The sequence below is a fragment of the Trachurus trachurus genome, assembly GCF_905171665.1.
Source record: "Trachurus trachurus genome assembly, chromosome: 8".
NCBI lineage: Eukaryota > Metazoa > Chordata > Actinopteri > Carangiformes > Carangidae > Trachurus > Trachurus trachurus.
The window spans coordinates 11,503,147-11,519,046 of NC_139905.1; the positions used below are offsets into that span (position 1 = coordinate 11,503,147).

Genomic DNA, 15,900 nt, shown 5'->3' on the forward strand with positions numbered 1-15,900 from the left:
ATACTCCCCCCAAAAAAAGAAAAAAAAAAGAAGGACGCGATATTCTTCCGGAATTTTAACGATCTATCTCCCCCTCCTCTCTTTGCTATCCTTGTAAATATGCGATTTGGTTGGATTAGGTTGGTTTGGTCCAGCTTCACGCTTTTGTAGCTGGAGCAGCGCTGATAGTGACTGATTATTGCCGTTGATATTTGTCAATGCAAGACTCGGGGTGGAAACATGTCTGGCCACTTCTTTGAGAGGATCACTGCTATCAGAGATGGCATTTTGGTCCAGCACTTCGGTTTTCACCTCTAAAGTGCCCCGGAAAATCTTATTCATGTTCACCCTCTCCCTCTCTGTCACCTACTTGTTTTATAGCTTGATGAGCTGCTACAACTCGCTGCAGTTCCCCCTGCAAGAGAACTACGTGTATCAAGGGAGGCTGGTGACGGAGGAGACAACTTTTGTGACATTGAGGGAGAAACTTTATTCCGCTTCCCAGGGCTTTACTGAATTCACCGAGGGCGACAGAACCACCGCGGTTTCCACCGTGAGGGATCATGCTGAGGCCGAACAAAGGACAGTGGAGTGGATTAGGACTCAGGCGTCTCCGACTAAATCGGCGGCGGCGGCGTATCACACCACCGCGCTCGAGAGGGAGCACCAGGAATTCAGCACCACGGACAGCGAACTCAGGATGAACTGCACATCGGATTACGGAGAGAAGAAACTTCCCCAAGCCATCATCATCGGGGTGAAGAAAGGTGGGACCAGAGCCCTGCTGGAGGCTCTCAGGGTGCACCCAGACGTCAGAGCCGTAGGAAATGAGCCACACTTCTTTGACAGGAACTACGAGAAGGGGCTGGACTGGTACAGGTGAGTTACCGTGTCAGTCTGATCCGGATCTACTGTAGCTGTATATGTTCCAGAAACATTCCCTACTTTTCGCTTTGATATTCTCCAAGATCTGGTGCTTGTTTGATTTTTAAGAGTCAGTTTTTTTTAATGCTTTCCAGTAATACTTCATGTTCGGGGAAAATCAACTCCCAATAGAGAGAGAACAGAAGCAGATAATCCATCAGAGTGATCCACTTTCCTGCCCTCAAGGTTGTCATGGTTAATGTGCGGTTGTGTGGTCATGCAAACTTTCCAAGTCAGTCTGCACTTTGAGCTGCATTACTGAGCCACAACAATAACATGTATGTTATTTATTTATTTTCACTGTGGTGAATTCAAGTATGCCTCCTGCCAGTTCAACTCGACATGAATGGGAGGCAACGGCGAACTGAAACTGCGCTGAAATTAATTGAAAAAGATCTAAAAAATAACAGCTTTGAAAAGTGTATGAAAATATGTTTAATGAAACTCTGGCATTGTCCTTCAATAGGCTCTGATCATTTCACTGACAAATGAGTGGAATTGGGTTTTTTAGTATGTGTTGCCATTGTCTTAACAGATCGCATAGTCTAAATTATAACTATTGAAATCTATTTGAAGATGCACAGTGGAAACAGCAGTTCCCTTCAGTGAGGAGAAGCACTGCAGCCCCGGGGGGTCTATCTTTCAAGTGATGCTCTGTCACACAGAAACTGAAGTTTAAACCTTTAGCAAAGTTGCAGTGTCTACTTTTCTTTTTTTTTTTAGTTGTGTTTTACTAGTTTGATTCCAGGTATTTCAGTCTGTTGCAAAACGACATTTGATATTTTAAATATTTAATTCAGGCTTTTCGTATTTTGACAGAGCCGTGGCATGCTTCAGGCTGCGGCTCCACTGGTGAAGACGAAACACACGACACACTGTGACACAGCAATCATAGGATGTTTAGATTATATAACTGATGAGGTCATTTCCTGATGTCATTTTTGATATTGATGAACTGATTTTGACTTGTTTCGCCCTATAACTCTCTCTCTCACACACACAGTCGTGCTAAGAAAATCAAACCACAGTTCTATAGGACCAGCTTTTGACATGGACAGCATATGTTGTACTTAGGTGTTTAATGGAGGAGCTTTTCAACAGAGCGTTCAACCCACCACTAAGCAAAGCTCTCACCTTTTACTCAAACTATATATAATGTGACAATTAACAGTTTCTGTTTTAGTGCTGTAATTTCTGATACACCTTTCTGTCTGTGCTTTGCAACTACCTGTCAAAGGAGTGTGAATTGTTCACGCCGCCCTTTACACGTGTGACACTTAACATTCACTTTAGGTTCAGGTTTTATTAGCCAGAAAAAGAACCTGTTCATCACTGCCATGTTTATGGGCGGGAAAAAAAACAATTTGAGGAGTCATTCATGGTCAGTTGGTCATGGCTCAGTTAGACGTTGTTCCCACATTATGATGTTTGACCAGAGGAATCCAGGATTTTCTAATAGAGTCAATGAGCTGGTGAGAATGACGCTGACTCAGAGTCCCTTCTGTTTCTCCGTATAGGACCCGGGTCTGTTGCGCTGGTGTTTGGGTTTGCGGAGCATCTGCTTTCATCTTGCTGCATAGACATGGGAGCTCTCGGCTGTTCATTTAGCCTGTGTTAATGCAAGCTGTTTCATTACGCTCACGGTGAAAGGCTCATTAGACAGGAGGATGACATGCTTACATAAATAATAATAAGTGTGCTCGTGTGTTTTAGGGCCTCTGAGCCAAACAAATCCCTAAAGGAGCCTCAATTTTATATCTGTCTTCATCCTGTGTGTAACATTCACCTCAGAAATGGTGCGTTCAGGGAGGAAAGAAACACACAGGAAACATTTTGCACTAGTGGGGTTGAGGATGGGGGGTTGGGGGTGGTGAGCCACTATTTCTGACGCCAGAATGTGATACAGGAAATTCGCACAGACCACATTTGTCTGTTTGTTTGTTTCTGAATGATGCATTTTACTGCATCACTCTCTCCTGTCTGTGAAGCTCTGGCTAATGTGCACTTAATGGAAGTGAAATTACGATCAGTTACAGATGTTTGCAACCATTTGACATTGGTGTAGATGAATGAGACCAGTAATCTAATACAATGTGATTCATAAATTCTCAGCAACACCTGCTCCACATTTTAGTGGATATGATAGATAAACTATGGAGGATATAGCCCTGAGGCAGCCTTCTCAGTATAGTAAACCCAAAGACGTCTGTGTGTCGTTGGAGTACAGTAAGAGGCTTGTATTGACTGGACATAATTGTCTTTTACAACGTATTCCACAAATATTAAGGTGAAATTTTTATGGAAGAATGTATTTCATGTTGTTGTTTGTGCTATTTGTGTGGGGTAAGGTGTTAGGAGGGCTGGTAATTTGTTGTTTTGTTTTGTTTTTGTAAAGCTCTTGAGGAAAGAAGTATGAACAGTATGAAGGAATTTCCACCGAGTCTAGTGCTGTGAAAAGACCTTGCAACAAAGTGAGAACATACAACATACATGTACATACATTTAATCTCGCCTTGGAGCCTTTGCCACTGTGTGTCTCACTCAGGGTCATGCAGTTGGGTGAGTCCAGCTGGACAGGAAAGTAAAACTTTACTTTCAGACACCTTAGTACAGTAGATGCTTTTCTTCTAGCACATATCATAAAGAATCGGATCCTCCAAGGATGTTTCCATTATCCTGGGAAATGTGTGAAGTGGTCAAACGTCAGCGACAGTAAAAGAAATATGAGCTGTTTTATGTAGGCAGCAGCCCACACCCCCTCCTCTTCCACAGCCACTGTTGGGAGCTGAGGCAACCAGCAGGCTCTCGATGAATCAAATCCAGAAAGTCACTTGATGTTTCTTTTTTTTTTTTATAATGCAATGACCACATGTCTATGGAGGATTAATAATATAACTGCCCTTTATCGAGTTTTGAGTTATATTTGAACAAAACAAAAATGTAATTGATTGAGTTTTTAATTTATTTATCTAGTTTGAATCACTTTAGTGTGATTCAGCGGGTTGTTTACAAGGATGAGTAGGCCGCCTTCATACACATGATAGGCTGCATTCAATTTGCAATGTTATTTGTCGAGCTGTAACTAATTATTTCCATTATCGATCAATCTGTCAAATATGTTTTTGATGCGTGATTAATTATCAAATTAGTTTCCTTGTTTTTCTTTCACTTGACTAATCAATTCATCGATGAATCTTCTCAGCTTTTCTGATCCTTTTTTTTCTGAATTCTTCTCTGAAATCCTTTTTAACTACTGAACAATCTACTGATAGGAAATAAAAGTCCTATTACATGGGGAATTTAGTAAAGAAATAATTTGGGCAGTCAGAGTAGCTGAAGGCTTTCTCATTCCTAAAGAGGAATGACGCTTTAAGACTTTTTGAATTTTCTGTATGGCAGACATGTTTTTTTGTTTATATTTTTTCCCTACACATCGCCTGGAATCATTAGAGAAAAAAAAATATTGAATAAATCTGTGTTTCTTTCCTTTGATGTGGTTTGAGGAAGGTTTTAGCTTCTGGTGCAGACACTGAGACTCCATGTCTAGAAACAAATTTGCACAACATCTACAGTAATGTTCACATCAGGATTCCAGGTTCGGTGCGTGCGTGTCTGGTATGAGCCTCCACAGACTGGCCCAGATGGGTGATTGGTGCTGCGTTCCTGTTTTTAGCGCTCTTGGACAGTTTCTCCACTGTGTTTTGGGTTTACTTGAACAAGCAATTAGCAATGTAGTGCCATCATTACCGTACACAGAGGACTTTCATCAGCCAATTGGCGCTTCTAATGTTGCCTCTATTTCGGAGTAAAGAGGATGAGCCACCACCACAAGGATTTAACTTATCTGTTCTCTTGAGTATTTGTCAACCTGGTGCAAATGCCCATCCTGGAATAGGAAACATTTGATGCATGATGACCAACACAGCAACTGTTACTCCAGCTCTGTGCCAGTGTGTTGGTAGACTAAGAGCTAATGTACCTCATGAATTCTGCTAAAGAACATAATTTATTTTCAGTCATATGTGAAGATTTATGCCGTCCATGATGTGGATGACAATTCTCAGCAGGAATTCACACTAGTTAGGGATCTGTCTAATGAGGCCTTATTAGTAAGGTTGACTGCTTGGTATGTCAGGCATTTCTGCAAATACCGAGCAAATAGTTTATCTAAAAAAAAGTGTTAACAAACCCATCTGGAGACAACAACAGCAAAAAAAAAATCATTCATTCTCATCTGAAAAACTATGACATGGGTTAATAATCATGTACAAGTAGAAGACATGGTGTGAATGATTACAGTGGAATCTTGTAGACAGGGCATTACATTACTAAATAGGAACATTTAAATTTTTAAAGTGCTTTATAGTTGGTGTTAATGGGCAGATTAACCGTGGCAGAATCAGTCGACCTCCCTGCTAAAAATTACAGCGCTTTGAAAAGTGTCAGAGTGTCCGTTTTAGATTAATTCCAGTTGAAAAGTATGTGTGACCAGATCAAATAATACGACAGGAGGCATGAGATTTCTCATCTTTCGAGGCTCAAAGGAATTCTGATCTGCATTGATGTGTGAACTGGACAGTGGGCAAAGTAGGAACAGTTATATCAGTCTTTTCACAACGAATAAGAATGGCTTTTTTCACACTGAGAAAAAAATGGCTATATAGCAATTGTGCTGAGAAACATGCAATGTAATAATGGGGTTATGTAATGAATATATAATTAAGCAATTTGAAATGTTGAAATATGAACGCGTCATCAGATATCTTTGGGTTTTTATGAGCGAACGCTGCAGTTCAAAGGAAAGAAAGGTGCACTGTGCTGCCGTGCACCTTACGTGTTGGTTTTCTAACTTTAGGCTTCCGTACAGTCAGTATCCATATTTGCTCTGGTGCAAAGTTGAGCTGATACCTATCGAAAAATCAATAGAGGAGTCAGAGATACAGCTGCATCGACACAAAACCGACAGACCTGAACCAAATTCTGTGTGAAATTCATCACAAATCGATATGGCTGTGAAACACAGATCTTAAAAATTTCAAGCAACCCTGTCTCTGTGTCGTTGTGAGTCTGGTATGTCTGTGTGAGTATGAGTGTGTGTGTGTGTGCAACCGACCCCTATTGTGCTCTGATCCCCTGTAACATTACCTACTTTGAAGACATCCACTTCCTGGAAACAATTCTACATGGAACAAACTCAAACACAAACCATGTACAACACAGGCTGAAATCTCTAGCACACAGAACATGGAACAGCAAATATAGGACACACAGGAGGCACCATTGACTTTGTCACAAATTTATGAGGGCGGCATAACACAGAATAATAGAGCACTTGAACCGTTATACCTGGTGGAAAACCTGCAGAATAAGCCTTGAATTACAATGGAATTTAGCTGTAACATTTTAAATGGACTGCACTTGTATAGGAGTCAGAGCTGTTAACAATACCGAATACCACATCCACCCATTTACACTCACACATCACACCCATACACTGATGAAGCAGCAACCAGAGGCAAGTTGGGGTTTGGCATCTTCACAGCACAAGGACACTAGGGCACCTGGACTGAAGGAGCCGGGGATCGAACATCTGACCTTTTGATTTAAGCTTCTCTGTCCAAGACCGAATAGGATTAAATATATATACACAATTTCCACTGAGAGAATACACTCCAAGGTAATTAGAGTGCATATATGTGATCCTGCATATGAACCCACAGGTGGCCGTCCTGAATGACGTATCACTCTATCAGCCGACCGCTAAAACCCAACAGCTGCCACCGTGTGAAACACTGGGTCTCACCGCAGAGTGCATGGATCTGACCCAGTGTAAAAGGATTTATTGCAAAGCTCACCTGTTTGTGAGGTGAATACATCATTCATCAAAATCACAGCCCCGCAGTCGGGCCTTGGCGGCACTAAATTAAAAGCGTCTTTTAGAGAGGAAAAAAATGAGGGAGGGGGAAAAAAAACTAAACTAAACAAGCTTAGGTGGAAGTAGTTGCGTGACTTTCATGCAGCATTAACGAACATAAAGAAATGGCATTAAAAACTAATCCAAGAGGATTATGATGGTCACCTAGAATTAAGATATGGGAGGTGAACATGTCAGCGCAGTCTTTCCTGTTTCCTCTCAAAAATATTTAAACATAAGATAAATCAGCTTACTGTGAACCAGAACCAAAGCATTACTAGGGTTTGCAGGGTCTAATATCTCTGTGTTATTAAAATGACACTTTAACCCCCTATGCAATAAAAGCTGAGGGGATGTGCCTATAAATCTTTGGAAGGCATTCTTACCCTTTCATGGCTGCATCGTCCCTGCGCAGAGAAATGAGCCGGCAATAGCTCCCAGCTCCTCTGCGGCAAGTCCCAGCAGACATTGTTTTTATTCCGGCATATTCTGAATCTATTTTACTTTTGTTGCTGACTGCTTTTCAATCATCCTTTCTTGATGCTTCATAAGATGTGGCCTTTTAAAAGGATGTCACAGAATGAGCTTTGCCATTTCCAAGGACTTTCTTCTTTGTGCGACTTGTAATGTGCTCTAATCAATACATCCAACGTGTCTACAAAACTTTTACCACAACCAAGGCCGTACAATAGAGTGCACACACTCCTCGCCTCGCCTTATCAAAGCAACGGATCCTTTCTTTCACTGTATTGTGAGGGGGGAAAAAAATCACATCTCTTTTTTTGACATATTAAAGTCTATTCATGGCGGCAGTGTCGGTGTATCATGGTTGATTCAGCTGCCGTAGGACACTGAAGGAACAGAGTGTAATGCAGCACAGGCTTTAGTGAACCTGCAACCTTTGATTGTGCGACAGGACCTGGTGACAGGAGGTGTGTAATGGAGACACGGATCCACTGCCGAGCGCAGCGGCAGAAAAGTCTAAATCCAACATTTATCCCTTGTCTTCCCCTCTTTCAGCTGCTCCGTGGGCAGCTTAGCCCCTGACTCTTGCCACCTGACTGGGAGCCTGTGACTCCGCTCAGTGGGGAGATGGGAAAGAGCAAGGTGGGCCAGATCCCTGAGTAGGCAGGGTGCCATCCCTTCCAGCTGGGCCTGTGTGCTGCTGCAGTGCCTCCCTGTCCTGTGCCTTCCCCAACATGGCAGAATCTGCCTACGCCTGATAAGACGGCGCCAAGACTCACAAGGACGCACCTCTGAGTGCTCCGATGCCAATGCTGCAGTTGTGGAATTAAACTTTTTAATTAGCAGCATACCCCTGCGTTGTCAAGAGAGTGGACCGCTTCAGTCAGGTCTTTCTCGTTGCCCGCCCTCTTTCCACTTGATTAAACTCCCAAGGAACATGGAGGCTCAGAGGTTCCAGTAACCATAGGAGCAATCATGTTTATTTCTTGTTTGGGAATCTCTTTAGATGCAGCATAGCGCAGGAAAATTACTCATTATATCCCACAGCTAGAAAGGGCAGGCTTATTCCTCCTGCTCCACCACATACACACATACACACGCACACACACACACACACGCACACACACACAGCCTACCTCATAAATCAATGTATTGAACAATAGCTCTTCTACACTTCCATGTTATTCCTGTCCACCCTGATGCATCAATGACACAAAAGAACCATCCAACCTATGAGTAGGCCTAAGACACGTCTTATTCTGTACTGTAGAGGCCCTCCTATGTGATTATCAAACACATAGCTGATTGTCAAGTGTAATGGTGGAGTACCAGTAAGTGGTTGTGCAATCTCAAAGCTAAACCTGCACAGTCTCACATCTTTTACACTCAATTGGAGTTACATTTGGTCTTTTGTCTGCAATAATTTATACCTGAAAAGAATGTTGTCCTTTTTTTTTGGTCTTCCTGTGTTGAGGGGAAACTGGTTCAATTGGTCAGTTTCTGGACAAAGTTTTACCCGAGGCCTTCGGACATCCATTGGAGATGGTTGTTACACTTTTAGAGTGTTTCATTTTCAGGTCGACATGTTAAATAGTATTTGGAAAATTTTTAAACGTTTTTGTGTCTGTTCCATTGAAATGGAGCTACAGCCAGAAGTTAGTTTGCTTAGCTTAGCATAAAAATCAGAAAACTAGGAAACAAGCTAGCCCATATCTGTCCACATGCCGACAACAATTCTTCATTATATGGGGTTATACAGGGTTATGTCCTAGCCAAGAAAGAATCGGATAACTGCAAAAAAAAATGGTGACTCATCATTTTTATACCTTATTGTGTGGAAAAGGTGGATTTTGTTACCTTTGGAAACAGTCTGGGTTTGTGCTGAGCTAACTAGCATCTGCCTCCAGATAGTTGACGCACATGAAGAGTGTCCGTGTCAATTGCCTCCTCTGACTTTTTCAGCAAGACAGCGAAGACTGAGGCATATTTTTCCAAAAGGTTGAATTATTTCTGTTAGTGTCAGGAGAAGATCATAGTTTTGCCTTGCCAAGCAACTAACCAAGGTCACAGTAATTCATGTTGTATTGGTGATATGAGTAGAGGAAAATATATAGGCTACATTTTGTATGTCGGTATGAACATTTCACCTTTCCATTTGCTCATTATTTCCACATTGAGATGAAATTGAGTGGTACTGTAAATGTGTAAGTGTTATTTGTGGAGCAATTCAAGGCTGCTATTCTGCTTTTTTTTTTTTAAGTATTAACATCATGAGTCTTTGATTATTTCTTTTTTATTAATCTCAGAAAACTTTTTCTTTCAAGTTTAAACTTCGACAAGTTTTGCCACAAAGCTGTAACTACGTCAGCACAGCTAATTAGTGCAACCATTACAACCCCTACCGACTTCTCCAGGTTTTCTATTTTCTCCAGCAAATATCCTAATTCATGGATCTACACATAGTGTGTAAAGCGCAGTGTTGAATTACCTTTCAGGAGGTTTTTCCCTTTCACTGCTGTTTTGTTTTGGCTGAATAGAGCCAGGTTTTTTCATTCCATTTCAGGATTACAAATTGGTTTGATCTTATTCTAGCAATCTGTATTGTAACTCGAGAATTATGGAAGAAGTAATACTGCTCTATCCTTTTTGCATATGGAGAAAAAAGAAGGAAAAAAAAAAAGAAAAAACCCTCTTGAGCAGTTAATGGGTATAGCCAATTTCATCCTGCCTTTGGTCCTGCTCAGAATTCATGTGCATTCCTCCTCTCTCACACACACACATCCATCTCTTTCTCTTGCCCTGCTGTAGCTACACTCTGATGCTTTCAAGTGGAAGTCTATTTTACTTATGGTTAGAATTTAATTCACTGTTTTTTTTCTCCCCCCTTTCATTGCTATGAAGTGGCCGTGGGTTATGGTTCGCCATCAAGGCTCATATCCACTTTATTTTTGTGTCCATCAAAAGAGCCAGATAAAATTCAGAGCAGCCTTCTCCTCCGTTGTGGCTGGGATAGAAGGGAGGACTTAGGCTTGTGTTTTTGTTCCGCGACATGGACAGATTGTCTGAAAATGAAAGACATAGCTTCATCTGTTAAATAATTTATTTTGGACCCAAAATAAAGTATAAGCTGAAGTCATTTTATGCTCAAAGGGATTCATCTCTCCCAAAAGATTATTTGCATGCAACAGAATTGCCGTGATGTGCTTCTAGTCTGGAGGAACAATGATTCCGTTCGCCAGAATGCTGGTTTACAGACGTCTTTAAATCTCTGCAAATAAGACTACCTTGGGACAAATACGCATGTCAATCATACTTGTCAAGATTCCAATTTTCCTTCCACATCTCCTGGAGCACTTGCGCTGCTCATGCTCCTTATTGGCTGCGAGGGATGTGGTCTCATGACACAAGCTGATGCATTTGTTCAGTCAAAGGGAAAACCCTGACAGGAATGGTCATGGAGCCAAGATACAGGGACTGCTGGGAGTATGTTTCAAATGTGTGTCCATGTGCTGATTGGTGCTTCTCTTGGTGTGTTATGCTGAAGGATAGGGAGAATGAAAATGTTGGCTTTTCCCTCTAGTATAGGCGGCATTATCATACGACCATTACACAGTGGATATATGCAGCATGGGGCTGATTTTTCCATCATGAAAAACCTTGGCTATGTTTTCTTTTATTTTATTGCAACGCACAAGAATTAGCATGCTGCTAAACAAGTTTGCAATTTCAGCCATTTTTCAGGATTCTCATTTTCAATCAATTAACTTCTTTTTCAAGGATTTAATGTAATCATTGGATGAAAACAAAACAGAAGTTTACAGACATGATCTTTGGAGCCAAATACATCTCATGCTCTATATAATATCTACAGTTCAGCAACAACCTGACAGGCTTAATTCAATTATAGCTGTGTGATGTGTTGAGACTCCGGAGGTGTGAGCTAACTCCTCTGTTTACACCCCTGAGTCACTGTCACAAACAAAGACAAACACATTCATTGGCTTCCAGGATCTTGTTTGCTGTGATTGTCCCATCGCCTTTGAAGTTTCTCATCGCTTTATGTTGTTTACTTATTCATGCTCTTTCTTTCCCTCAAATCACCATGGGGTATTCTGTTAGAATAATTTTAGCACAGTGTGAAACAATGTATGAGCGTGGTATTGGGTGTTTAAACTGCAGTCAACACACTTACACAGAGTACAGTAGAGACGGCGCTGTGCCTGACCGACAGGCAGGTTTGAGGGGGAAGTCTTCGATCAGTCACAATCCTGGCTCCCTGACTAACAGTGACAGAACAAACTAAACCGCTGACGTCCCTGCCACCAGCACTCTCAGTGCATTTGGTATGTTGGAAGTCATTAACACAGGCTGTGGCATTTGCCAAACTCCCCTGAGAGTTGGATTAAGCCAGTGAAATGCAAAAGGACGGTTTTAGGGATTATGGTAATTGCTAATTGCTGTATCAGGAGGTGATTGTTTTTCCTGGATAATTTGGATTATCGGCGTCAGAGATTTAGGAGAGAGTTGACGTGTTCTGCCTTTCTAATAAGGCTATTACCTGCTCTCAACCATGAAGCCATGCTCTTCCCTTGTGGAGCCTTTCATGTGAGTGATATATTGTCTACAATGCACCACATACGCACAATGAAATCAGCCATGAATTGTGCGTCAAAGAGAAAACGTGGTAACACTTTTAGCTGAAGGAGATCTCATAAGGCAGGCAGCCTTTGTGCTGCCCCGGGCTGATGGGGGGGGGGCTCTTTTCATTCTGTTATTATAAAGCTGACGTTCACAAACCACGTTTTCCAAAGTAACATACACCACTGCAGTGCTTTTTGAAGTTCCCCTCAGCATGAACAAATATTTTCAACAATCAAATTGTTGGATTCAAATATTGAACTGATGGCGTTTCATATTGTTGTAGGTTTTTCATATCATGTTAAAATGCCAACAGAGGGCCATGTTGAGCCCCAGTACTTATGATCACCTTAAACTTCAATGCATTGTGCTGCAGACATGTAATATTTTCTTCTACGTGTCAACAATACATTACTGGGATCAGACACACTTCTCCCCATCCCTTCAATATCCTCCTTGGGCGAATGTCTTTAAATGCTTCAGAATTTTTCATATCTGTTCACTGCTCAAAACAAAGTTCTATGGACCTAAGTATGGAGGACCACAAGTGTCATGGAAATAGTAATAAATCATAATTAGTTTTGCACAATCTACAGTATAAGTACAATGATACATTTGATTACAAATGAATTCATTAGATGGTCTATGTAGTTCATTATGTGTAAGGGTAATACAAAGACAAATTGATAAAAAATAATTTACAGATTTAAATATTCAAAAATCAATAAATAGTTCCAATCAAAAAGGAGCAACAAGTATGCCATTCAAAAACGCATTAATAAAGTTATAAATAAATAATATAATTTAACAAAGGAGATTTTTTTTTTTTTTTAAAGCTGTAGCTTTCAGAATTTTTAATCAGGCATTTAGAAGGCAATTTCCTTTCCCATTTCATATTGGCGTTTCATATTATGGAGACATATGAAGAAGGAGGAGATAAGGGGATAAGGGACTGGGCAGTCAGTGTGGCTTCCGCAGTTGAGGGTGTTGTCTCCACAAGTGCAACACTCTCCATCATGCTGGTAATCTCCCTGACAATTCTTGATCTAACAGCGTTGGACATTTTAAGAGAATGAACCCCAGGGCAAAAATGGCCTTGTGCCAACACATGTCCATGTTTGTCTAACTTCCAGTCTTCATGGTGCTGGAAAAATATGGCCAGGGTATGAGATGGGTACAGCTCTCAATGAGCTTGTTACAACCCACGGCTAATTAACATTCTTTTACCTGGTTTCACCAACAAAAGGCCAGAAGTGTCACAACTGGTTAAATCGAGAAACCACAATGATTGAGCTAATTGAGCGCAAAGGGGGGGATTAACCATCGTTTGTCAGATCCAGAAATGTCTCCTTTGGGTCATTCAGTTTTTCAACCCCAACTACCAAGGTGTCTGACTGGATGATTTTAGACATTTCTCTCTAATAAATTGAGGTATAAAGCTTTATCCAAAAACACATCTGTAGCTAGCACCCTGCTGTGGCAATACTGTAACCATAAATACATGAGCAAAATCAGAAATATGGTATCGATTGCTTGTAACCACTTCTTTAGTCTCTCAATGAAATAAAATATTGATTTGTGTCTTTAGACTTTTCTCTAACCTTGGTTAGGCTTTGGCGTTCGTCAGTGGAGACCAAGAAAAAAACAACTTTTAGACACGAGGTGTTGCTGAACAGGTAGAAACAATGAGTGAATGGGTAAATAAGGTCTCTCACAGAAGATTGTTGTTTTGTATTTTCTCAATGCTGCTCACAAATACAGAAAGATCAGATTTAACACCCATACATACAAAAACGTAGGACAACATTCAGTTTGAGTTTTGAATCGACTGTCGGGGGCAAAACTAGAAAAACAAACCAATCTGCTCTAGGGCTGTTGACAGGATCCTTCACGTCTTTCTATCTCTGTTTTCATAAGGTATGTGAGCTGTTTACTATTACTATTCATTCACATGAATTTTAAGTGTGTTCAGGGCGAGTCCTCCGATAGCCGCTTTCTTCTCTAATCGACCTCTAGCTTGTTTCATGTCTACAAGACAGGAGGAGGCAGAATCCTAAGTATGAATTGATTTTTGAATGAGCATACATTTACTCTTTAACACCTGCAGAACACACTGGCGCTGTGCTGTGCAGCAAACAGGCTGTCTTAATTGATTTGAGTAATGAACAAGGATAATGCCTTATGTCTTTTTGACTCAAGGTCACTTTGCCATCACAGTCTTAAGCTGTGTCCTCTGGTCTTTATAAAGGACCAACTTACCATGAAAGTGTATCTGGGCTGAGGTGAGAAGGTAGCTGCTGTAACTAATGGGTTTATTTAATTCAATTTATTGCTTCAGCCGCTGCATCATATGAGACATGCTGGTCACTGTAAGATTGAGGTTTCTTCATGAAAGAAAGAGAGATTAACCCCCTTTTCGAAAGGGCAGAATACACTCTCATGTCATGCTGGATTTTCGTGCCTAGATAGCTGGATGTATAAATCTGCAGAACTAAATGAATATAGGTTTGTGGTGAAATGGGCCCTCAAGCTTATTTCGTACAAGCCTTCTAATCAGCGTCACGCTGGGGCTATGCTTGCTGGGCTGGGAATCTGTAATAAATGAGGGCTTTGTCAACATGTCCACTGTTGGATGCAGGGAAGCAGTGTCTTTTGATTTCAATGTGTCAGCCGAAAGGCACTCCAGCCTATTTGTTAAAGCAAATGTTTATCACTAACTGCTATCCGTTGTCATTATGTACTTCTGTGGATTGAGGATGGCATCCTATTTTCACCCCTAGCATATTGTATTAATGAATTCATCCTTAATACTATTATGTTGGCTACATGTCACACCATATCTGCTTCTTAACACATTGTCTCCAGTTAACATTTCCCAAATTTCTGATACTATCTCCAGAATACAAATGAAGCGACCCGAGCAGCTGCTGGTTTCTGGGTTGTGTCAGCTCCAAGCAAATAGCTCTCTCTTAAATTTGTTTTGTAATACACCTCACATTTACAGGAATAAACATGAACGCTCTGCACACTGGGTAAACGCAACAAAGTCTTCGGGGTTTGGAAAATTAATGTGGCATGATAATTAGTTAAGCAACAGAGGGATGCCAGAGGAGGGAATTTCACACCTTGAGTTTAATAATATATATATAGAGTAATTTGCCTTGGTTGTAATGTGCATATGTTTCTTCATGTAATTTCATGGTCCTGGTGCTGTTTTGTCACATCTGAACAGATGGATCATCACATACTGGCACAATGGCAGCGACTTATTTGAAAATTCCTCTGTGAAGTTATTTTAGTCAGCCTGTTTGTTTGTATGTATGCTTCATATCGTATCACTGGCACGATTGTTGGAGACTGTCGAATTGAGTGCTGTATAGGATATTTGCATTCACCGCAGACTATACTTTCATGTTCATCTTGTGTGAGATGTATGAGTGCATTGAGTTTCCTGCTTCATCCTGTTGTTTACTAATGGAGTGATATATTCAGCAGACATTTTCAAACCAGTCATCAGCATCCCAGAGTGCCTTAATGCTTTCTAAAAAAAACACACCCTCAAAAACAACTGAAATATGAAAATGTTACACCTCCATAGAAAACTCTATTCAAGGAAGTTGAATGAACTGTTGAACACTGTTTTTTTCTTCCTGTAAAACCATTGGATATGTTTTGGACGACACTGAATGAAACTCTTTCTTTAGGAGCTGGAGCTGGAGCTGGAGCACTCCCTTCTATCCTGCCAGCTAGTTGATTGCAGGTAATTGCCTTCACCTGGCTTCCCAGGTGTAAACCACTTCCTGATTACACGTTAAGAGTGGAAACCAGCAGGCCTTCAGGCCCGGAGGGTTCGGAGTGACAACCAGCATCTTAAACACTCATCTGCTTCCAAATCCATCCACTGTAATTGCTCGCCAACAATTTAGCAAATGTTTACTTTTTTAAAAACATCGTTCAATATTACAATCCTTCACAAATGC

General features: G+C 41.0%; 1 protein-coding gene across 1 annotated transcript in view; it reads left to right on the plus strand.

Moving 5' to 3' along the window:
* The first annotated feature begins 223 nt into the window (after nt 1-223).
* hs3st4 (heparan sulfate (glucosamine) 3-O-sulfotransferase 4) overlaps nt 224-15,900 on the plus strand; it is a 76,604-nt gene continuing 60,927 nt past the window's right edge. The window contains exon 1 of the mRNA XM_083977235.1: nt 224-858. Within this exon, the coding sequence (XP_083833361.1) occupies nt 260-858 (599 nt within the window). The 5' untranslated portion in view covers nt 224-259. The remainder of the gene's footprint in view (nt 859-15,900) is intronic.